This window comes from Peromyscus californicus, unplaced genomic scaffold, assembly GCF_007827085.1.
Source record: "Peromyscus californicus insignis strain IS unplaced genomic scaffold, ASM782708v3 Scaffold_8__1_contigs__length_139910024, whole genome shotgun sequence".
In the NCBI taxonomy this organism is placed as follows: Eukaryota; Metazoa; Chordata; class Mammalia; order Rodentia; family Cricetidae; genus Peromyscus; species Peromyscus californicus.
The window spans coordinates 79,517,215-79,541,304 of record NW_026294606.1 but is presented as its reverse complement, the minus strand read 5'-3'; the positions used below and the strand labels follow the sequence as shown (position 1 = coordinate 79,541,304).

Sequence of the window (24,090 nt, the reverse complement as noted above, 5' to 3'; positions counted from 1 at the left end):
CTGATTTTATAGACTCCCAGGTAATTGAACGAATTGCCTATTATTGTTATTAACCAACCTGCAATATTGGGATTATTTAAGTTGTTCTGCATATTTAAAAATCTCAGTGTGCCAAATGCTTTAATGTTGTTTGAAGTTGAGGGATAGTGTAATGAGGAGAATGTTTCTGTTGAATTCAAGGATTTTAGTCATATAGGCACTTTTGGAAATAAACCATGCTTTAAATGAGAAAAATTGAGGCCCATTAGGAACGGCACTAAATAGTGCTGATTATTTTACCTTTAAGAAAGTGGAAAATTTACTTGGTGTCCCATTTTATTAATACCATAAAATTTAACAGTGTTGTTCTGGGCGTTGATATGCGTTCTTTAGTGGTTATTAGCCCCAGGTTATAGTGAAATGGTTTGGTTCACTGCCTGTCCATATTGGGTAGAATGCAAATATCCAAACTAAGAAAAAAGCAAATCCATAATTGTTCCTGTTTGCCAAGTCTTTTGCTAAATACTTTGTAAACGTTTCAGTTGCTTCTCGGGTCCAGGGCGGCTGAACACAGAGGACACCCTTTTTCTCATTTAGCGTAGGCTTATAGCTTCCCCAGACTCGAGCTAGTAATGAAGCTATGAGGGATATGACAAGAATGATGGCATTAAATTTCTCTAGACTACCAGTAAATGTTTCCACCCTGATGTCAGGAATGTAGAGCATCTGGAATCTGCAAGCGGAGTGAACCGTTCACTGCAGGGACACTTTCATCAAACTCTGAGCCATTTATTCTCCGGGGAGCCACTACTGTCTTGTACAGAATGCTGTATTTTTACAGAAGCAGCTTCCTGGAGCTGGAATAGTCCTCCTCATGCTTCTGCCTTTTGTAGCATTTTTCTTTTGAGCTCTGTCATTGTTTTAAGAGTCAGTGCTACGTTTTAGCATTAAATTCATTTCTTTTGGGTGAGTTAGCAGTAAGTTGTAGTTGACCAAATATAGTGAAAAACAGTAGGAAACGAATTATTCTAAATAATTTATAGTTTAGATGATGAGGCTACGGTCTATGCTTTGTCGCCTTTTCCCTCCGATTTTCAGAGCATCTGTGATATGTACAGTGACACCTTTTATATTGACTATGGCCTAGATTTCTTAACAAGCTCTATAGAGGGCTAGGGAGACGGTTCTGGCGGTAATGTGCCCGCCACGTAAGAATGAGGGTCTGAGTTTGGATTCTCAGCTGAACTAATAGCAGGGTGGCACAAATCTGTAATCCTTGTGTTGAGGAGATGGAGACAGCCAGACCTCTGGAACTTTCTAGCCAGCTATTTTAGTCAAACAGTGAGCTACACATTCAGCGAGAGACTCTGTCTTAAATATTAGGTGGGTTGAGGAAGACACCTCACCTGATCGATGTCCACTGCTGGCTGCCACAGGCATGTGTGCACCCATATATGTATGAACACACACATAAGCCACACACATAGAGCAATAGAGAGGAATGAGAAGGAATGTTAGCTATTCTGTTTCTGGGCCTGTGTGCTTAGTATGTGTGCGCTGGGGACCAGAGTTCACCCTGAGGTGTCATCCTCAGGTGTCACTTCTGAGTGTTGTCTACTTTTTTCCTATTTAAAGACAAACTTGCTCACCGGTCTGGCGCTTGCTTATGGGCTAGGCTGGCCGGCTGGCCAGTGAGCTCTTAGAGGTCCACCTATGTTGGCCTCCGCAGCCTTGAGATTTCAAATGTGTGGCATCAACAGTTTACGTTGTTGTTTTGTATGGATTCTGGGGGATCAAACTCAGGTCATCACTGGTTAAATTATCCTCCCAGCCCCCACCTTTGTTTGTTTCTTGAGACAGTCACTCATATAGCCAAAGCTAGCCTTGAACTCCTGTTCATCCTGCCTCCACTTCCTGAGTGATGGGTTACAGGCACGCACTAACAAAAGCAGCCTCTATTAGTTTAAAAATTACTTGAAGCCAAGATTTAAGATTAAAATAACTATGTCAGTGTTCGTTACATAGAATTCATCAGGCTGCGTCTTTGCTTCACACTCTCCGTTGTTCAAGCTGTAGGTTTACCAGTGGGGTAGACTCGGTGTGACAACCGCCCTTTATTCTGAAGACTCATTACTGCAGGATCGTGTTGCTTCATGTTCTCTGTCCCCAACTACACCCTGCTCCCTGCTCCCAGACACCTTCCAAGCACCCCTGTCTCCTTTGAACCCAGACACTTTTCTCTTGGATTCTTGTGGTCCCCTCCCCACATACAGACTTGAGGCTAACGGCCTTGTGCTTCTCATGTCTGCTCCTCACTTTGCTCAGGCCTCCTGTGCATATTACATGTTGGTTATTACTTTCATCCAGGCATCTAGTCTACATAAGCAGAAATGAATCACCTCCATGCAAGATGTGCTCGTGAAATCCCAGCTCGCGTGTTTTGCTGTGCAATTTTTTTGGGGTTTCCAGACCACTAGCCCTTTGGAAGTCAGTCTTTCCTTTCTGCTCTGCTTGTGGCTTGCTTTGATGTGGAACAGATGGCTTGTCCTGACTTTATAGTCATCTTGATGAAAAGATGGCTCCTGGTCATTAGACAAGCGTGGCAGCTGGGCAGTTTTCCTCTGGCATTCTCCCCTGTTCTTGTCTTCCCATTCCCACCTTAGTGGTGGAGAAGATTATTTTAATAATAGAGATGAATTTGTACAGTTGTTCTACCAAATGACTCTTCGTCATTCATGATTCGACATCACCATCACCATTTTGTGATTCGGTTGGTAAAATTGTTTGGTTGGATAAATTGTTTTTCCCCTTAATGTGCATGTGTGTGTGTAGATGGATTTTTCTAGACTGCCAGCTCACACCCACACAAAAAGACATGGAGATTTATTATTAATTATGAAAGCTCAGCCTATAGCTTAGGCTTGTCCACTATCTCTTATAACTTAATCCATTTATATTAAGCTACATTTTTGCCTTGTGGCTTTTTACCTCTCTTCCATCTTGTACCTCCTATTTCCTCTCTGTGTCCTTTGGCATCCCTCCCATGCCTAGATTCATCTCCTTTTCTCTCTATGCCTGGAAGTCCCACCTCACTTCTTCCTGCCTAGCTGTTGGCCATTCAGCTCTTTATTAAACCAATCAGAAGGCTCCTTGGCTCCTTGTCAAAGACACATCTTCACAGTGTACAAAAAGATTATTCCACAACGTGTGTGTGCATGGTAAATGTATGTGAGTGTGTGTGTGTGTGTGTGTGTGTGTGTGTGTGTGTGTGTGTACCAGAAGAAAACCCCAGGGGTCATCCTCAAGCAGGCTGTCTACTTCTTTTGATGGAGGCTTTCTCATTGGCCTGAAGTTCACCAGTTAGTCTAGATTAGCTGGCTGGCCAGTGAGCCCAGAGATCCACCTGTCTCCAGCTCCCTAGCCAGCACTGGGCTTTCAAAGGCAGGCTCCCACACTCAGCATTTGTAAGTAGGCTCTGGGGATCAAACTCATAAGCACTTTACTGACTGAGACATTCCTCTAGCCTCTTGTATAAGTTCCTGATTGATGTTGTTGTTGGAATATGTTGTATCCTATATGAAAGATATTCTTGTTATGGTTCAAATCTCAAGTTCTTTCCAAAAATTAATATAGCCTTTGAAATGGAAGATGAAAAAAAAATCAACACTTTGAAACAGTAAATAAGAAACTTGAAGTGGGAATTTTTTTACAGTTTTCTTATGAATATATTAATTATATTAAGAATTTTTAGAAAAATTGCCGAGAAAACTAAACCTAAAATCCCCCAACTATTAAATAATTGTTAAATTAAAATAATTAATTATTTTAATTTAACAATTATTAAAATAATTCTCCTAAATCTATTAATTCTCCTTGAGATGAATTATATTGCTATTTTCAACATTTCTGAAGATAGCCAGGATTCTCTAAGTATCAGTTTGCCCCACAGAATGGGGATGCCACTGTTCGTGCTCACGAAACAATGATCCTATGTCCAGTGAGCTGCTCTCTACCATCTCTATGGAAGTCAGTTGTGTAGAGCTAGGAGGATAGAATCATTTGAATGGACATTTGTTTGTCTGTTGGATGTATTCCGAGCTGGACAGAAGCTGTCTAGCCCTGTGCTTTGCTGACCCTGTAGACATCTGTCAATCCAGTCTGGCTGAAAGATGATTGATCATCTCGATCTTGAAATTAAGCAGTTTTGAGACCCTTTGTCATGTTTCTCTTTTTCCCTCGTGCGTTTCACTGTGTAAATGTAACCTGACTGGACTCAGGGTGCGATCAGATTCCATTTCCCGACTTCCTCATCTCTCATTCTTTACCAGATGCACAGTGACCACTGCCTGTTTGGTTTTGTTTTTAAGATTTATTTCATTTTATATTATGGGTTTATGTGTCTGTGTGTGGTTTTGTCCACGGAGTATGGAGTATGGGTGCCCGTAGAGTTCAGAAAAGGACGTGGATCCCCTGGAGCTGCAGTTTCAAGGATGAAAATGTAGATGCTCAGAGATCCCACCTAGATGGCCCAGTTGCAGAGTTAGTATTTTATTTGGTGACAGAGTTTAGGTATGCCACTCTACATACTGCCTCTGAAATGGGGTTCCCTTCTGAGGAATGAGATTTCTCTTCTCCCACTTCAGCGCCCTATAGTTAATGCCTGCCCTTCCCAGTTGTCTCACACAGTCACTGTGTCCTTAGGGAAGCTGTTCCTGAAATGATTTACATTGCACTGTCCCGTGTTCCTGCCACAGGCCCCTCCTCATAGTGCCCGTCAAAGTCACAACATTTGTGACAGTACTGGCTCTTGTGCTGCCTGGGAGACAGCTTTGTTCTTTTCCCTTCCCATCAGTGTACCCCAGTCCCTCCACGGTGCCTGATGTAGCGAGCGTCATTATTTAGAGGGAGGTCAGGGGAGAGCTCGAGCAGCTGTTCTCAACCCGTGGGTCGCGACCCCCTCGGCAGCTCGTTATCTTCAAAAATACTTACATTACAATTCGTAACAGCAGCAAGCTTACAGTTAGGAAGTAGGAACGAAATAACTTTATGATTGGGGCTCGCCACAAGTTGAGGAACTGTACTGTAATGTGAGGGGATCAGGAAGCTAGCCAGATGCCTAGATGCACCCCTAAAACCTCTGGTATGTCATGCTGCACCTGGAGTGGTGTAGATGTGTTACCCAAGAGGGGAGCTAAGGTGTAGGCATGTCCCAAGGCTTGCTTTGTCTTTTGGGTAGTCTTGAGCGGAAGGGAGGGACTTTGACAGCTACCAGGGAGCTGGTGTCAGGTAGTTAAAACCTCAGGGTGGAGCGAGTGCTGTCTTCTGTGGCTGGAACAGAACTCCTGAGGAGGCTCTGAGCTGTGCTCTGGAGAAAAACTAGGTCAGACTGTTGCTCAGAATTTCAGTTTTAAAATGATAATATCTGTCTTGCAATATACACAGGAAAAATGAAAGTCGTTGCCTCAGCTCCCAGTCTCTTCCTTAGATAACCTGGGCATCGGGTCCATGTAGATCCTGCAGGTGGCCCTCTGTCACTTAGGACTGCAGTGACTTTGGGATGGAGGTGGATTTCTCCATCCAAGGGGCTGCCAACTTTATATGACTATCTTGCCAATAATATATATATCAGTTTATACCTTCTGGGTATAAATTGGTTAGACCATGTGTCTAACCTTTTGAAATTCTCTGCTGGCCTTACTTTCAGCAGATGACGGTGCTGGCTAGTTGACTGAAAATATTGTCACAAACACAAAGGAATGACCATGGTGTCTCCTCCAAATACACTCTCTTATGTGCTGTCACCTCTGGAGAGCAGACAGCTGCAGCCAGCCAGCCCTACCTAGTTTTCCTTTCTCCTGTGTGTGGATCCTGTGCCTAGATCTATCTTGATACACTCACTGGGGTGCAAAATCTGTAGTAGATTTTTCCTGCTGTGCTGTCTTGTTGCTGTTAGTATACACATGTGCTGACTTGATCTTTCATAGGATATTCATAGAATAGTGACTGGATATTGCATGTAGGACCTCACACATTCCAGACAAGGGCTCGACCTCCACGCTCCATCCCCACCCTTCTTTCCCTTTGATTTTGAGAGCAGTCTCTGGCCCTGAATTCACTCCATAGCACACGCTGATCCTGAATTTCTGGTCAGCTTCCTTCAGCCCCCTGAGGGGCTGAGATTACAGGTCTGTGCTACTAGGCCTGGATCTTATTTATCTTAAAACAAACAAACAAACAAAAAAAACTAAGAACAAACCTGTATCGACTTAGAAGTAACAGTCTTCTTTTGTGCTAAAACGTCTAAGGGCTGCTTGTGTTTACTGCCTCGGCCATGTTTCTTCCTGATTTTAGCCTCCTTCCTTCAGTCTGCTCTGTCAGTTCAACCCAGAGGCCAGTTTTCAGCCTTCTTGTCTCTGTGTTTATAGGGTGGATTGTTGCCCCTGGGCCTCCTCTCTGAGTGGTTGCGAGTCCCGCCTTCTTTCTCGTCTTGCATCTTGGGGAGGTGGGCTGCTTTTGTGTCTTCAGCCTGATACTCTCGGGAGTATTACCCAGGACTGTGGACTTAGATGCCTTTTATGTCCCAAGTGTGAATCTTTAACCTGTTCTGCCCTGTTACTCTCCTGAGTTCAGCGTGTCTAGACCTGAACAGCCCCCGTGTCCTCAGTGGCAGCTTCTGAAGCCCTCGGAGCTCCCTTCTCCTCCACCTTGCTTCCTCTTTGGCGCGGCTCCTCTCCCTGCCTCTGCTTCTGCCATGCTAGTCTTGGTCCACTTTGCTGTTTTCCTCAGGTCTGTGGGGGTGCACGATCATAACCCCGGCACTCTGAAGATGGACACAGGCAGGCCAATTAGGAGTTTCGAGGCCAGCTTGGGCCATATACCGGCACCATGTTTTTTTAAAAAAAGTCCCCTGATATATTCTAGTGGTTAATTAACTTAAAATGTTGAAAGATCTTATTAACCAAGGTGATGACACTTGATGAGTGTGTTGCAACTTCCTGCGAAACACTTGCTCACCATAATGACGACTTTTATGAATTAGGTCAGTATTCCTGCTTTCCCCAGCCTCTGTGATGTAAAGGGAGGAGGATTAGGGAGCAACACGAGTTTATTTTCACAGTACTACTGTTCTAAACATTGATGCTTCGTGATTTAAACGTGTCCGTTCAGTGTTGAATGACCATCAGTTGACTTGGACCTGTGTGTTCAGTGCTGACTGGCCTCTGTCAGCCGCTCTGCCCAGATTATGACAAACCTCAACCTGATTTTGAACCAGAGGTTGTTGCCTAGACAAGTAAGTCTTTTATCTTTAAGGATAATGATGGATATTGGCATTTTATTGAACATTGCTGCAGGGAAGATAGTCACAGCATATTTAAGTCCAGTCCAACAGTTCAGTGGCTGAAACCATATAGTTTTTAACCTTCAAGGAAAAGAGGCAGGTTTAAATCATGGCTAATGAAGCCAGTGCCAACACATTTAAATCCAATCATATAAGTAAACAAAGACTGTGGCCCACAGGGGATGGCTTAGTGCCTTGGCTCACAGAATGATCTATTTGATGTTGTACCGAGAGTGTTCTCATTAGTATATTGGAATTTGCCATATACAATGCTCTGGAAAGGAGGGACTAGGTTGCAAGATTTCATTAGCAAACGGCAGGAGCCAGTGACCTGTTTAAAATCTTGGTGTCTATCTGCAGTCAACCCAGTTATTCTGAACACCTTCCATAGCTCATGGCATTTTCTGTGGTGTTTCCCATGTTTAGGAATTGTTATTAATTGCTTTGGCAATGCTGACAGTCAAACGCAGAGCTTCACGAATGCTAGGCAGGTGCTTTGTCAATGCAGTACAATCTCAGCTTCTGTTTCTTGTGTTAATGCGAGGAAACCATGATCTTTCTTCCTTCATAGCTACCATACATTTGTGAAGAAGTTTAAATCAGGTGTTATTTTGATAGGGAAGAGTTGTATAAATGTTCTCTAGGAATCACAATCAATATAAGATCTGTATGTCTATTTATATGTGTACATACACATCGTAAGAGGAAATCACAGGTTATCATTTCCCTCTATTGTAGAAGCCAAGAAGTCCCATGGGCCACTGTCTGCATCCTGGAAACCCAGGGGACCCTGCTGTGATTAATCAAGGCTTGAGAAGGAGGAGCCAGTAGTGTAGGCCACTGTCCGACTGTTATGGCTGAGAACGAGTGCTGTGATGAGGATTGGGGTGCTGGTATAAGCACTGGAGTTTGAAGTTCAAAGAGCTGGGAGCTGTTGTATTTGCTGTGTGAACATGAGAAGGTGGCTTTACCAGTTCAGACAGAAAGGGAATTGGCTCTCCCTCTGTGCATGGTGCCTGAACATGTGATTGGGGATAGGAAGTTCATCTGTACTAAGTCTCTGATTCAAATGTGTATTTCTCCCAAGAGTACCCCCATGGGCACACCCAGAACTACTACGGTTCTATGAGTGATTGGGGACTCCTGTCGTCCAGTCAAGGTGACATGTAAAATTCAGTCATTGTGAAAGTGTTCATTGTTTGTTTAATTTAGAATGTAGGCTTAGTTCATTTCCCCCAACTGAGATGTTGAGTTCAGGGTTTGCATGCTGTTAAAAATAGGCAAGCAGGGCCCTTGGGATGGCTCACTTGACATAGTAACTGATGGCCTGAATTCAGTTCCAGGACCCTCGTGGTGGAAGGCAAGAACCAACTCCTCTACACAGGCACCATGGCGTGGCTCTCTGTTTCTCTGCTTGGTCTTTGTATCTCTCTCTCCCTCTCCCTCTCCCTCTCCCTTCTCTGCTCTCCTCTCTCTCTCCTTCCCCTTTCTCAAGCATGATAAGCAAATGTAATACAAATTGACAAACATTGTCAATTCAAGCCTTTGATTTAATAGGCTTTCTCTTTCAAATAAAGCCTCAATTTAATAAAGCCTCAATTTTTACTCATCAATAACTTTAATTGTATCCCAGTGTGAAGCAGCAGAAAGCGACACCCCCCAAAAAGCAGAAAGGCAGCCCTTCCCCCAAAGAAGAGACACTCACACTCAGATCAGTCTGTAGATGAATCCAGTTTACATTTAACTACCCCTCAGCCTCAGCTGCAGATTTCATTGTCTGCTCTGTGGAAATTGATGAGACGTCGATGTACTTTTCCTTTGCCGTTGTCAATGATAAGTTTCGTCAGTAGAGGGCGCCGGCAGGACACTGCAGCAGGAGGAGGCTGGCCTTGATCTGTGGTTTTCATTTGCTGAGTTTTGCCTCTGTCCTGGGCTTCTTAATGGCCCATGTGGGAGTCTCCGGTGGCACTTACCCACTTTGAGTTTTAGCTACACGCCCACAAAGAGATTACTGGCGAACCTTATAGACATGCTGGCTTGGCTTCTTGGGCTCTGTGTACCTGTGCACCGGTGGGTGTTCACTGTCTGCTGTCCCAGCACGATTTTAGGCAGCTGTAGGGTATTTTTGGTTTCTTAGAGGAGAATCTTATATTTGCAGATGTTAAAGATACTTAAAAAAAATAGTTAAAAGATTCCATTGTAGAGATAATGAAACATGCACCCAAGTGAGAAGGAAAAACCCAACCAGCAGAATATAGTTTGCGGTGGCATACCATATAGTTAAGGAGAACATGCCGATCTTACAGTTTGCCCAGAGGTAAAAATGGCATGTTCTAATTCTAAAAATGGTACCAAAAGTGAGGAAGTCATTGCCAAGCCTTTAAATAGAATGGTTCCGTGAAACATATGAAGGTGCTAAGAGTGGGCTATCCACAAGAAAGGCATGCACATTTTATCTGTTTCGCAAACACTGAATTTGATGTTTAACTTATTGCCATATTACAAACTTATATATATAATATATATATTATATATATATAGTTTGCAGTTTAATTGTATATTTGTTTACTTAGAAGATACATTTTGGATCCATATTGTCTCAGGAAAAGGGGAGATTCTTATATTTATGGCTGTTTCATGTTTGGTATACCCACCTATCTGTCTGTCTTATATATCATCAAAGATCATAAGAATGCTGGAGGCAGAGAAAGGTGTTTTCTCAATTCGGTGAGCTAGAATAGTGATTTGAACATAAGACCTCACTAAACGTTGATTCTTAGGAATTTGCTTTAAAAAGACTTAGCCCATTTTGTGCTGCCAAACAGAATATAGTAGTTTCCAAGGACTTTGCTTTCTGTAGTTTCCATTATCTGCCATCAACTGTGGTCTAAGAATATTAAATGGAAAATTCCAGAAATAAACAACTCATAAGCTTTAAATTGTGCACCTTCTTGAGTAGGGTGATGAAATTTCGCAGCATCCCACCTGGAGTGTGAATTAGCCCCTTGTCCAGTGTATCCACACTGCAGAGGCCACCTGCCCCTTAATCATTTATGTGGCCTTACTTATAGGTCATAGTATCATCGTGCTTGTGTCCATCATATAATTTCCATTTTGTGTAATAATCACCCCAAAGCACAAAAGTATACACAGGAAACAGTGCAGCATTACACATGTTTGTGTATACTATCTGTGATTTCACACATGTTCTGGGGACCTTGGGTAAGGGTGACCAGTGTTGGACTGACTAATTGATAAGGAAAAGAAATTGGTCACCTCATGGTTCTAAAGATCTAGTTGAGCACTGATGGAGCAGTGTGGGATGGCATGGGACATGCTTTACAGTGTCCTTAGATGGTGGGAGGAAGGAGGAGGAGGGGGAGAGGAGACACAGGAGAGGCTGACCTTGCTCTTTATAATGAATTCGCATCTACCATGTAAGGAACCATATTAGAGGATACTAGTGTTAATTCCTTCAGACAGTGTCGTCATGGCCCAGTCACATCTAAATTTTACTTCCCAACATACTGCATTGGGAATTCCCAACATGTGCTTTTGGGACTCAAATCATAAACACCTAACTCGGGTATTACTTCTTTCCTGATTTCTTCTTCCTCCTTGGCAGGAGTTGACCCTCCTTTCCCTCACGCTTCCTTGTGGACTGCACTGTAAACCCCAGGGGACAGCAACCCAGTCAGTTTTGTACTTTAAAGCACATGATCCGTCTCTGCTGTAATTGTTTATTAGAATAACTTGTTGAGTTTGCATGATTACAAAATGTAGGGTAAATTTTATTATGCCAGTTTTTGCTCAGAAACTAAGAATAGGTTAAAAAAAAATTAAAAGATGTGTCCTGTAAATCTCTAGTCCTGGAAACATTTGGTTGGACTTCAAGAATATTCTTCACTGTTGGGACTCGAACATAGGTTTATTTTCAGTCTCGTGTCAGGACAGAGACTCGCTCCATTTTGCTCGTGGACCGGTGGCTTTTAACGCCTCTGTTGCCTTCTTGGAGACTGCACGCTTCTGGCCTCTCGGCTCTGCCTCTGTGCCTTTAATTTATGGTTGACACTAACCTGTCTCTTCTAACATTGGTTCTGGCTGCCAGATCAGGTAGCTGAAGGGACTGTGGTTGTCACCGGAATGACAGATTGTGGTAATGACATATCAATAAGGATTGTGTAATGCTAGAGAAGGCAGAAAACTCAGGTTTCTGAGCCTTTGCTAGCAGGAAAATTATTTTTTAAAACTCAAAGTATGAAATGGCTTGTTTCACAAAATATAAGCAATACTTGCGTAGAATTAACACTTTCCCTGTGTAAAGGGGCGTGATGCCGTATCCACTTGGAATGCCTGCTGAAGCTATTTTGACTCTGGACCATTGGGATGCAGTGGTGGTTTGTTCTAGAGGAAGATGCATCAAGGAAAAAATGTTATTTTATACCAAGTGCATTGGGCTCAGAGCCCCATGATTCCATTGAAATTTTAAGACAACCATTTGACCTTAGTATTTTTGTGTTGCCATTTTTATTTTGAGATCACCGTGGAGTCCCGTGTTGTTTTAAGAACTGATACAGACTTGCACGTCACTCCCTTCCTTCCAGTTAACTTCTTACACCAACCACAGCCAAGTGTGGCAGCCAGGGAATTGTCACTGAAACAACCTGCTGTGATTCGAATGTATTCCTCAAATTTCAGGTGCCGTGAGCTTACTTCCAGGGGTAACAGTATGGGGAAAGTGAGACCCTTAAGAGGAGGTCAGTCCAGTAGGGTTCATCCCTCGTGGATAGATAGTGTTCCTTGTGCAGGGGTGAGCTGGCTATGTACAAGCATTCTGTCACCTCTTGCTCTTTCGCTTTTCTGGATTCTACCATGGGATGGCATAGTGCAGATGGTCTCCTGAGGTGCCTCACCTTCATGTTGGGGCCCAAGTAAACTTGCGTTTCTTATTAATTATCCAGTCTGGGGCAGTCAGCTATGGCGATGTGAAACAGTCTCCACACTTTAGTAAACCTGCATTTCTTATTAGTTATCCAGTCTGGGGCAGTCAGCTATGGCGATGTGAAACACTCTTCACACTTCAGTCACAGCTTTCTGTTCACTTTTATGTGTGTGTTGGTTTAGTTTTACACGTACAACTTACCTTTTTTTTTTAAATTAAATTTATTCATTTATTTTATATCCTGACTGTAGTTTCCCCTCCCTCCTCTCCTCCCATTTCCTCCCCCCACCTCCCTTCTGCCCCCCACTCCACCCCCAATCCATTCCTCCTCTGTTTCTGTTCAGGGCAGGCCTCCCATGGGTATCAACAAAGCATGGCATAACAAGTTAAGGTAGGACTAAACTCCTCCCCCCATATTAAGACTGGGCGAGGCAACCCAGTGTGGGGAATAGATCCCCAAAAGCCTGCCAAAGCGTCAGAGACAGGCCCTGCTCCCGCTGCTCAGAGTCCCACAGGTAGACCAAGCTACACAACTGTCACACGTATGTAGAGGGCCTGCGTTAGTCCCGTACAGGCTCTCTAGCTGTTGGTCCAGAATCTGTGAGCTCCTATGAGTCCAGGTTAGTGGTTCTTGTGGGTTCCCTTGTGATGACTTGACCCCCTTGGCTCATTTAACATAAAGGACATAAGGGTCAGATAAATCACACAAAATGCTTTAAATGTAGAGACGGGGATCAAATATTGATCTATCTTGGTTTTTCAGCAATAATTAGTAGCAGATTTCACTGAGTTGTCTATGAAAACTATATTATATATTTACCACATGCCAGGGGCTTTTGGTGTATTGACTTATGTGACTTTCCTAGCAATTATACCATGTAAGTTAGATCAAAATTGGTTTACTTTCCTTAATTAACCCTGAAGTCATTTTACCAAGGAATAGCCATTGTTTTTTTTACAACTCCTGAAATCAGCAGGAAAAAAAATCCCTCTTTTTACATAATTTTACGTTTTAAATCTCTGACATGACCACTGACGCTGACAATTGTTGAGTGTGGGGATGTATCTCTTTGTGGGAGTTAGGAAGGGAGGGAGGGTGTGAGTACTGTATGATAGGTGGAGTTACGTTGAGATATTTTGAAGTCTTTGTTAATTGTAAAGAAGAGCTGGTTTAGGCAGAGTGCCAGGTTTTAAAGAGAATTAATGTAAAATATCACGAATACTTAAAATATAATTGGATTTCTTTCATAGTCTAATTCGGGGTTACTCTTATGACTATTTTTGGCTAAATACAGCCCCTGGGATGTTTGGATTCAATCAGATATCCATGGTTAGATATCTGAACTTACAGTGGTGCCCCGTGCATTTGCCTGTAAATTAGCACTGCTATGTGTTAGAAATATAATGGATGCACTAATCAAGAGTCCCTAATTTACTGTTCTTTGCTTGTTAAATGTCTTGTAAAGCTGTCCCTATGATGAACGGCAGCCCTTAAGCAGACCAGGGATAGCAGCTCCGTGTGTTGCTGCCTCCGGAGGTCTCAGTGTTTTTGTTGACAACAGACAGAAATAAAAGGAATTTTGTCCTTTTTACCTCATGTAATCTTGCTAGAAAATGCACCATGTGCTGGGATCTGATATCGACTCCTGCCAGGTCCCCTCCCTCCTGAGCCATGGGCGAGCACCACTGTAACAGTCCTTAGACTGGAATCTGGCCACTTCTGACTGCGATGGATGGGTCCGGTGGGGGGCTCCTGTGGAACATTGTGCTTCTGTCTGCCTCTAGCATCTCTGCCAGGAGTGTCACAGCAGCCTGCATCTGCCACCAGAGGGGAAGCAAATAAACTTTGTACACTGCAGATGTAAACTACATTCTGCACAGTCTTTTTGGGAAAAGCCATAGTCCACAGTGTTGGAACAGCCCGTGAATCACCATGTGGGGTTGATTTTGCCCTACATAGCAGAACTTTATGTGCATGTTAGATAATGCAAATATTCTGAAGCTTTATGTTACTAGGGATTCTTTGTAAACTACAAAGCCTTTTTTGAGACCACTATATCCATTTTCTCCTAAGGAAGTTTTTCCTCCTCATGACTCATTCCGCTCCATGGCTAATAAGAGGGGAATGCAGTAACGGCTAAGGAAAGGAATGCATGCCTTTTCTTTCTTCTTTTTCTTTTTTTGAGAACTGTACACATTTTCTGTCTTGTGTTATGTAAGCTTGCATGACTGTAAAATGTGGACAAGTGTGAAAGGAAAAAATAAGCTATCCTGCTAATATATACTTCTTTGGAATTTAAAAATCAAAACACTTCCTCTGCTTCTTGAGAGAACTGTTTTGCTTGATGGCCCAGAATACAAATCCAGTAAAAATGACATGTTCCAGCCGTCACTTACACATACACCTTCAGTGAAATTAATGAGATCACCCTAAGATTATACTTTGTGTTTTATTTTCATTTTATAGGTCTGTATGAGCTGTTGGCTGCTCTGCCCGCCCAGCTGCAGCCACATGTGGATAGCCAGGAGGACCTGACCTTCCTCTGGGACATGTTTGGTGAAAAGAGCCTGCATTCACTGGTCAAGGTAACCCACACTGATGTCAAGTTCTCTCTGTGAAAAACATATGGAAAAATATTCGGAGCGCCATCTAGTAAACCAGAAATGAAATTGTTACTGTCTGAAAACAAAACAGCCTTGTTCTATTGCACGGCCGGGCGTGGAAGTTGTTAAAGATCTTACCAAAAATACATAGATGACTTCACGGAAGGGTACGATGTGGCTGCGCATGCTAATGCGGCGGCGTGCGGCTGCCCTTGTTTAGACAAAGGACAGAATAGTGGCAGGAAGGCTGAGACTCCATCATGGTTGACATTCGTGAGCTGGAATTTCACTTAAATAAATAAATGTTCACAGCAGAAATTAGAAGGAATATGTGTTCTGAGGTCAGAAACGGCAGCAGTCCAGAAGCCACATTAATTTAAAATAATTTCCTTTAACAAAGTCAACTGAAATTCTAGTAAGCTGTTTCTTTTATTGGCCTGACTCCACTGAAATGGTATTTTGTAGATAAATACAGTGGAGCTAAATACGAATAAAAACAGTTTTTTGGAGACCGTTTTTAGGGAAAGCATCCCGCCACGAGAACTGTCAGCCACCGGGAACCGGATCCCGTCTTACAGAAACACTGGGAGTGACCAGTACTCTTAAAATAGTAAAATGAGAACAAGAAACTCACTGGAAAACACACCGCTCCGGCTTCTGGAAACACAGACTGCGTTTTCTCTTATTTAACTCAAGCTGAAAGAATTGCCGAGTCTTTCTTGTGTCTGTAGGAGGTAGAAGCCCATGTCTCTGTGAAATCTGGACCTTCATCAGGCCAACTTTGTTATGGTTGTCTGTCATGAGGGGAGGCTTTTAACTGATATATAGTATTTGAAAATGGGCCACTTCTGAATTGCCACTGTTTACAGAACAGAAATGGTCTATGTGTTTCTTTTCCTGAAATTTATCTGTTTTGAGTAGCAACAATACTAAAGAACCTAAAATCAGTATGTGGTGCCCCCCGGCAGCACATTTTAGAGCCTAGAGATAGTCATTCATTTATTTTTTCATAATAGTGCAATTGCCAAGGTATCTTTATGCTTCAATTCATTTTAGGCAGCTTACTTAATTCTTTGGGGTGAGTGAGAAATGATCTTGGGATTACAATTGAGGAGTTCATGCCCTTGGTATAGTAATAATAAAAAATGCTTCTGTGTTGAATGTAGGGAAGTTAAGTAGCTACAGACGTATGCATACTGATTTTAGCATTTGCCAAAAGGAATAACATGTATTTGAATTGCCATCATCCCTGAGTCATTAAGTAAACATTCCCCCAAATAATAGATGCATGTTTATTTGCATTTATTTATAACATAGCTATAATTTCATTATCTAAAGTGGAAGTCAGAATGTATTTCAGCAAATGGACAATGTCTGTAAACTGTTATCATCTCAGATCTTGGGTAGCTATGTAAGTCAGGCCGATTTATTAAGTATTGAGGAAAAGGTTATCAGAGCACATAAAAGGTCAAAGAACTCCAGAGCTGGTGGTTACTGCTGTTAAAAGGATGAAACTAATGTATAAAGCAAATTCCTAGTCACATTGGACAGTGAGCCTTAAGTATAGGCTGTTTTCCAGAATATCTGTCGGTAGCCAGTGGAAAGGGTAGGGAGCATCCGAGAGGGTTCCCTAAAAACAATGAAATCAACGGCCTCTGGATAGCACAGTTGACATGCGTACTGTTTCAAATGTTTTGAGTAATTGCTCTAAAATGCATTTTTTCAAATGAGTCCTATTTAATGCTGCTAGCGTGGTATCCGAGATTCCTCCATCCTCCCCTCTGATCAGATGCAGACCTCAAGCGTGTCCTCTGCCTGACCCAGTCTATTAGTTTTAAATATGTAAAGTCTAAAGTGCCTCCAGGAGGCAAGCTCGTGGGCTCTTAGCTGAAAACAGCTGGAACAAACCTCTTAGCTGTATTCCAAATGCCTCTATTTAGGGCTGGAGGACAGAAACCTTTAGCTTTTGTACGTAAATCTTGCTAGAGCCAAAGGAATTTGTTTGAAAAGATTTGTTATAGAGTGAACCAAAATGTGCTTTGGTTTTATGCTCTTGCCTGAAGTTAAAGCCGTTAGTGTGTGATTTAGAACTGGAGAATGCAGAATTTGATTTTCATTCTAGCACAGAATTTTCATGGTCCTTGCAGTGTGTGTGTGTGTGTGTGTGTGTGTGTGTGTGTGTGTGTGTGTGTGTGTGTGTGTGTGTGTGTGTGTGTATGTGTGGTGTAAATTACCACACAGTTTTAAAGGTTTAAAATACTTGTAACCTTGGGAATCTAATGTAGAATATACTTAAGAAGAGACTCACATTACAGTCTAAGTGAGAGGCACCGCACTCTCCTTTGGATATTGAGATTGTTACTGGAAAGCAAGGTCAATCCTAGCAAGCTTGTCCAACTTTTTGACAATGCAACCCAGTATTACCACCTACAAAGTTGATGCCCCAATGCAGCATAGTTGAGTTACAAAAATAAATGAGTAAATAAATCTCAAAGAAGTCTCAGTATTTTAAATGAGTTCATGATTTTGCACTGGGACGCATTCGTAGTTAGATGCGCCTGCAAGGTGTCAGCCGAGGGTGATTTTTGAAAAAAAAGCTTTAGGTGGAAAAGCTGAGTAATAAAAAGCTCAAGTTGGCATTCTGTCAGCCTCCGGAGGAAGACAGTACTGAGAAGGTCTGAGAACTCTCACATCTGCGTAGTGGAGACCTGCACATGTGGAGGACTGGGAAGCGTCATTCACTCAGTCCAGCCAGCACGAGGGAACACACCGGGGACGCATCTTCTGCTAATGCACAGGGTCCACGGAGCATATGTTTTATTCCCTAACTTCATTTCTAGATTTATCTTCTGTTCTTACCACTTTAAAAAAAAAAGAATGAGATCTCATTACTTAATTTAAATTTTCTTTAGTTGTGTGTATATTTATAATCTGATTTAAATTCATTTTAGAACAAGATAGGGCATAACAACTTACTTAAATATTGGATTGCTTTTAAATTAGGTTGTATTTGTGTCTCCTCAAGAAACTTCTGTTTTTAACTCAAAATTGTGTTGGCTTTCTAGGATGAGACTATCCAATCGTTATGACTTTTAGATTCTTGCACATGTTCCTCTGCCCTTTCAGTAGTTATGTGTGTCAGGGGTGGATATGAAGAAAATAAGAGAAGTTAATGGAGCTGTATACTATTTTAGATTCGAGTATTTCAATAAACACAAATTTGTATTTTAAGGGAGACTTTCCTTGCACAATAGAATTACTGTGTGTTTTTCTGGGATTTCAATGTTTAAAACAACAATACTGCGAACTTCAGTCAGTAGAGTGCTCTGAGGATCATGAGGATCTGAATTTGATTCCACAGAACCCATGTTAAAGCAAACAGACCCGGAAGCCTGTATTTATAATGCCAGAACTAGGAAGGCAGAGCCAGGCAGGTCCCAGAGATTCCCTGGTGCCAGCCCAGCCTGCTTGATGAATTCTATGTCAGTAGAGAGACTGTGTCTAAAAACCAAAGTGGCAGATACCTGAGGAATGACACCCATTCTCCTCTGGCCTTCATGAGTATACACACCCTAACTCCGCCCTTTCCCTCTATTATCCTCAGTTAGGATAAAAACAATTAGACCTGCATATCACTTGTGTGCCCAGTCCCAGTTTGAATAATAGTTACTTCTGAATAATTAATACTATGTAATTATTGTATTTCTCTATTTGTTCAATACTTACTATGTGCTGAACATTTTCTGGACTATCTGGTGAGAATTTCCAAGATGGAAGGCACCATCTTTTGTTTAATCTCCAGTTTTTCATGGAGTTATACACAGATACATACATGTCAGTTACAGTGTCCTGTGGTAGATCATATGTGTAACTCAATATTAGTTCCAGTATGGGTTCCTGGAGGATTTGGCTTCCTCAGCTAGAGCCTGCCTGCTGAGCAGGAGTTTCTTAGGTAAGTATTTACTGGGGTAGTTAGAAGGAGACAGAAGGAGTAGTGCTCAGCACAAGAGGCAATAGTGAGCATTTTGCTTTAGAATGGGGCATGCTTAGCTGGTGTATGACTTACGGGAGGTTGTGAACAAAGCCCAAGAAGGCAAAGATGTTCTCATGAGTGGCTTTGTAAGCCCAAGACAGTGGGAGCCATTTCCTTGAAAGGGTGAAAGCAGGGGAGTTGAAAAAAAAAACCAAAACCCGAAAACCCCTTGTTTTCTTTCTTTTTGTTTAAGCTCTTATTTTTATTTTATTTATTTTTTTAAGGGAGAGATGTTTTATTTTAGCTCATAGTCTAAGGGTTATTTTTTATTTTTAATTATGTGTGTGAGTGCATATGTATGTGTGGCTATGTGCACATGAGTGCAGTTACTTGTGGAGGTCAGAAGAGGGCATTAGACCCCCAGCAGCTGGAGTGGTAGATGGCTGTGAGCCATTAAATATGGGGCACTAGGAACTGAACTCAGGTCCTTGGAAAGAGCAGTACATGCCCTTGACTACTGGGACAGCCCTCCGAATGGTTTTCTTCTGGAAGTAAGTTGGTGTACTGTGGAGGCTAGATGGGGCTTGGGACTTCCAAGTCGAGGATGGCGAAAGTAGAGCATTGGTTTCCAGTTTGAGGGGCATACTGGCAGTGCTGTTCCCTGTCATAGTGAGACTCCTCCTGCTCTGTGGTCTTCCCACCAGGGCAGAGCTGTTGGGAGTTGGAAGGAGACTCAGGCGACATCTCTGTGAGCTCTCTACAAGCATATCAGTTCATACCTTTTGACTATCTCCCCAGAGGAAATGAGAAGTGATTTTAGGTGTTTTAAATGTTTGCTCAGTATTTAGGGAATAATCACATAATTAGACTCATGCATCTAGAGTTGAGGATAATTATGTTGAAGGTTGTAGATAATAGATTTAGGTATAACATTGCCAGATAAAGTACAGGAATCACTTAAATTATGATGCGGCTGTTAATGACCAGTTGCATGTATGACTGGTCTCATAATTTGAGAGTGCCTGATTTGAGTTTTCCCTATTTAGATTCTGTACATATCTTGTTATGTTGGTGCCTGCATATGTTTTTATTTTTGGTGCTACGGTTTTAAAATTGTCTTAATTATTTTTCTGTTGCTGTGATAAAACACCATGACCGAGGCAACCTACAGAAGGAAGGGTTTATTTTGCACTTATGGTTCCAGAGAGACGAGTCCATCACTGTCAAGGTGGGGAAGCGTGGCACCAGGCCAGATGGCAGGAACAGCTGGGAGCTCATGTCTCCACCCACAGACAAGAAGTAGAAAGGATGAAGTGTCATACCGTGTGGCTTTTGAAACCACAAAGTCTGTCCCTACTTCTTCTTCCAGCAAGGAAGTGCCAATCCTACCCCAAAAGTGCTCCAAACTGGGAACCAAGTGTTCAAATGTCCAAGACTATGGGGGCTGTCTCATTCAAAAGACCACAGAAATGGTATTGTATATTTAATTTCTGTTTTCAGCTCTTCATTATATATAGGCAAACAGTTGACTTTGTACATATTGGGCCTGTATCCTATATCTTTGCTACAATTGTTTGTAGTGCCCAGAGTTCTGCTGCTGTTGATTCTTTAGTCAACATAATCATGTCACCTATAAACATAACTTCTTTATTTTCAATATATATTTCTTGTTTCCTTTTTTTTTTCTGTCTTATGATGTTAGCTAATAATCTTGTGCAGTATTGAATAGCAGTGGTTGGAGTGGCCATCTTTGCCTTCTTAATTGTTTCAGAGAGAAAAAAAAATCTAGTTTCTCGCCATTTTGAATGATGTCAGAGCTGGACATTAGCTGCTCTTCTAGAGGACTTGGGTTTGGTTTCCAACACCATATGGTGGCTCACAAACCATCTCTTTCCTTGCCTCCTCAAGCACAAGCTTGCTCATCATGCACAGACACACACTTGGGCATTGAACTCAAGTTGTCAGGCTTGGTGGTATGGGACTTTACCCAATGAGCCACCTTGCTGGTTCCCAGTCTCTGACTTTTCATTGCTGTATGCTATGGTTTTGATATAGGTTATACTTCCCAAGGGCTCATGTTCTGGAAGTGTGGCCTCCACTGGGATGATGCTGAGCACCGATGGGACCTTTAAGAAGGGAGAGTTTGGTGGGATCTGAGCTGGTCATTGAGGGTGCTGCCCTCAGCAGGGATTAAGGTAATTCTGTGGAGCTTCTGATTAGTTCTCAGTGAGTCTGGCCCCTGAGCTGCACTCCGACTTCCTCCCTTGTCTCATGCTCCCCCTCTCATGTGACGCTGCTCGATGTGTCCTCAGAGTGCCTCATCTCTCCAGAGCGTGGCTGATGATCTAGACCTCTAAATCTGAGGAAGCAAACCTCTTTTGTCTTTAAAGTACCACCCTCAAGTTTTTCACCGGAGTGGTAGGATACTTAGAGTGTACAATTCAAACCATTCATATTTAAGACCATAAGTTGTATATTGGTTAATATTTATCATGCCTCAGTAGCTTTCTATTCAATACATTTGTTAGTTTTAAACTTTGACCATACCCTTTCTACTCCTTCCCCGTGTTTAGCTGGATACTTTATATTATTCCAATTACCCTCTTAGCATTTCAGTGATGCTTTCCCCCTAGTAAGCAGCATACATGTACAGCTCACTTGAGTCTGCCTTCAGATAACACTACCATTTTACAGGTGGTAAAGTTGCCACATCAGAGCACATTCCCTCCCTCCCTCCCTCCCTCCCTCCCTCCCTCCCTCCCTCCCTCCCTCCCTTCCTTCCTCTTACTGCTCCTGTCCAGTCTTTTACTTACCATATGCTAGAATCACAGCACTGTTACTGTTACTGCTTTGAACAAACAGCTGTGCGTTAGCCAATCAGTTCAGAATAATAATAAGAAAGGGTTGTAACTCCCTCTCTCTACTTTCACAATGTTCTTCTGTGTTTATGTAGATCTCAGTGTCTAACCTGAGCTCCGTATAATCTTTTTTAATCTCTGAAGAATGTCTTGTGATACTTTTTGGAAGGCAGATCTACGGGAACGAATTCCTTGCGTTCTTGTTTGTCCGAAAAGTTCATGCTTCCCCTATACTTTTGACACGTTGTTTCATTGGATACAGAAACTTTAGAGTGGTGTTCCTTTTTCTTCCAACATGTAACATCTTTAACTCATTCTTTTTCTTGCTTACATGATTTCTATTAGAAGACTGATGTTAATCTTATCCAAGTTCACGGAAGAAAGGGTCACTAAAGATGAAGATCCTTGCACCATCCTCTGCCTTTCAGATTTCCTCCTTAGTTTCGGTCCTCTGTAATTTTAATGCGATGGGCAGAGGTGTGGGTGTTTCAATTTGTTGTATTCTTTATGCATTTTTTTTTTTAGATTCCCATACTTGTGGTTTGGTGTTTGTCATTAATTTGGGGTAAATTCTCAGCCCCTCTCACTTCAGGTGTGTGTTCTACTTTCTTTGAAGGCTTCCATTCTGTGTTGCCCTTTTTCTGATGTCTCTCAGCTCTTAGATTTTTGTTTCTCTTCTTCACTCATCTCATTTGCATTTCCACGGGGGAAGTTGCCGTCATATCCCCGCCTTCCCTGGTGTGGGGCTTTGAATGAGAATGTTCCCTGTAGACTCCGTGTTTGCACACTGGGTCCCCAGTTGGTGGTGTGTCTGGGGGGGATTAAGGAGCCTCTAGGACATGGAGCCTTCCTGGAGGAAGTACATTGTTGGGATCACGCTTTCACAGTTTATAACCTTGCTCCACTTCCAGTGAGCTCTCTTGGCTTTCTGCTGGGCTGCCTACTGCCATCCTCCTCTGCTGTTACAGACTCCTCTGGAACAGAAAGAACATTTAGGGCAAACTCCTTCTGTAAGTGGTTCTTGGTTGAGGATTTTATCACAGCAACAGAAAAGTAAAGGACGCACCTGGCTGCCATGTTCCTTCTCCTGATGAGCACTTCACAGGCAGCATTTGTTTCTACATAATCATTCTCTGATTTCTAGAGTTTTCTGTGGATGAATAGTGTCTTCAGTCCCTGCTTACACTACCTGCTGTGGCTGGTCCCGCACTTTCTCCATTTGAACATTCACCACATCGGGTATAGTTATTTTAAATTCCTCATCTCATTTACGAAATTCACTTTGTCTGGGGCCCCTGGTTACTCATTTTGTCTCTTTAGACCTTCCTTCCCTGTGGTTATCATGCCTTGTAATTTTTTGTTGAAAGCTACATGTGACTTCCAGGAACTTGGGTGATCAGGCCTTTACTGTGTGTTTTTATGTTGCTGTGGCTTGGAACACGGTGTGTGTAGCTTAGTCCCAGAGACTTGAGTTTCCTTTTTGCCCTTCTCCTCTAGCCCCTCAGCCCTTTGTCTTTGGATTTTCTTAAAAACCCTCTTTAGAGTCATGCCTCAAAGCTCTCACTTCTATTTCATTGGAGATCATTGCAGACATATGGGTGATGGTCAGTTGTTACAGAACAATTCTTATTAAGTGCTTGTCTTTTTGTTTGTTTTGAAAATATTTTTAGAGATGGGTCTGTCTAGGCATATGTATTTTAATCATAGTTATTTTCCCTTCCTACAACTGAAATTCCCAGGCTTCCTTTCCCTGACTTCAGGCCTGAAAATTGGTGACTCTTATGGAAGAAAGTGTAGGGACTCTTCTCTGACCGGCCCCCAGGAAAATTTAATTCTCAAGCCGATCTCAGTTTGTAATACAAACTCTCAGATAACACATCAAACACCATATAGTAAATATAACTATGTTTTCATGGACATACGTGCGTTATAGAGTGGTTACAAGGAGTATCAAAGAGGCCTGGAAGGCCAAGCTGGGAAGCCAGTAGGAATAGAAGAGCCCTTATATTGATAAGATGATAGCAAATGTTGATAAGAAGTATTGATAAGCTGTAGGGGAGACTTGGAAGAAGCGCTGGTGGCCATGCCCATCACAATTTTGAGAGAGAAGCAGCAAAGATGAGTCCCCCTGTGGAGATGAAAGAGCAGGACTCAGCCCAGATGAAGGAAAGGTGCAAAGAGAGATGGCACATCCAGCTGGGTGAGCGCAAGGACAGACAGATGACAGTTGAGAAGGTCACGATTCCTTAACATGCACACTAGGGGCCCAAAGACAGACTGATGGGGAGCTCCACTGTTCAGTCCTGAGTTCCCCCTCTTTCTGGGGTCTAAGTTACACCCTTGATCAGATATGTCCAGTAAGTTCTTAGGCCTGGTTTTCCTCATACCATTTTAA

At 42.5% G+C, this 24,090-nt stretch overlaps 1 protein-coding gene across 3 annotated transcripts in view; it reads left to right on the top strand.

Annotated features, from left to right (window-relative positions):
* The window catches only part of Mpp7 (MAGUK p55 scaffold protein 7), a 209,649-nt gene that overhangs the window by 80,133 nt on the left and 105,426 nt on the right, over positions 1–24,090 (top strand). For all 3 annotated transcript variants that reach the window (XM_052727335.1, XM_052727333.1, XM_052727334.1), the window contains one exon: positions 14,728–14,846. In XM_052727335.1, coding sequence (XP_052583295.1) covers positions 14,811–14,846 — 36 coding nt within the window. In that variant the 5' untranslated portion in view covers positions 14,728–14,810. The remainder of the gene's footprint in view (positions 1–14,727; positions 14,847–24,090) is intronic.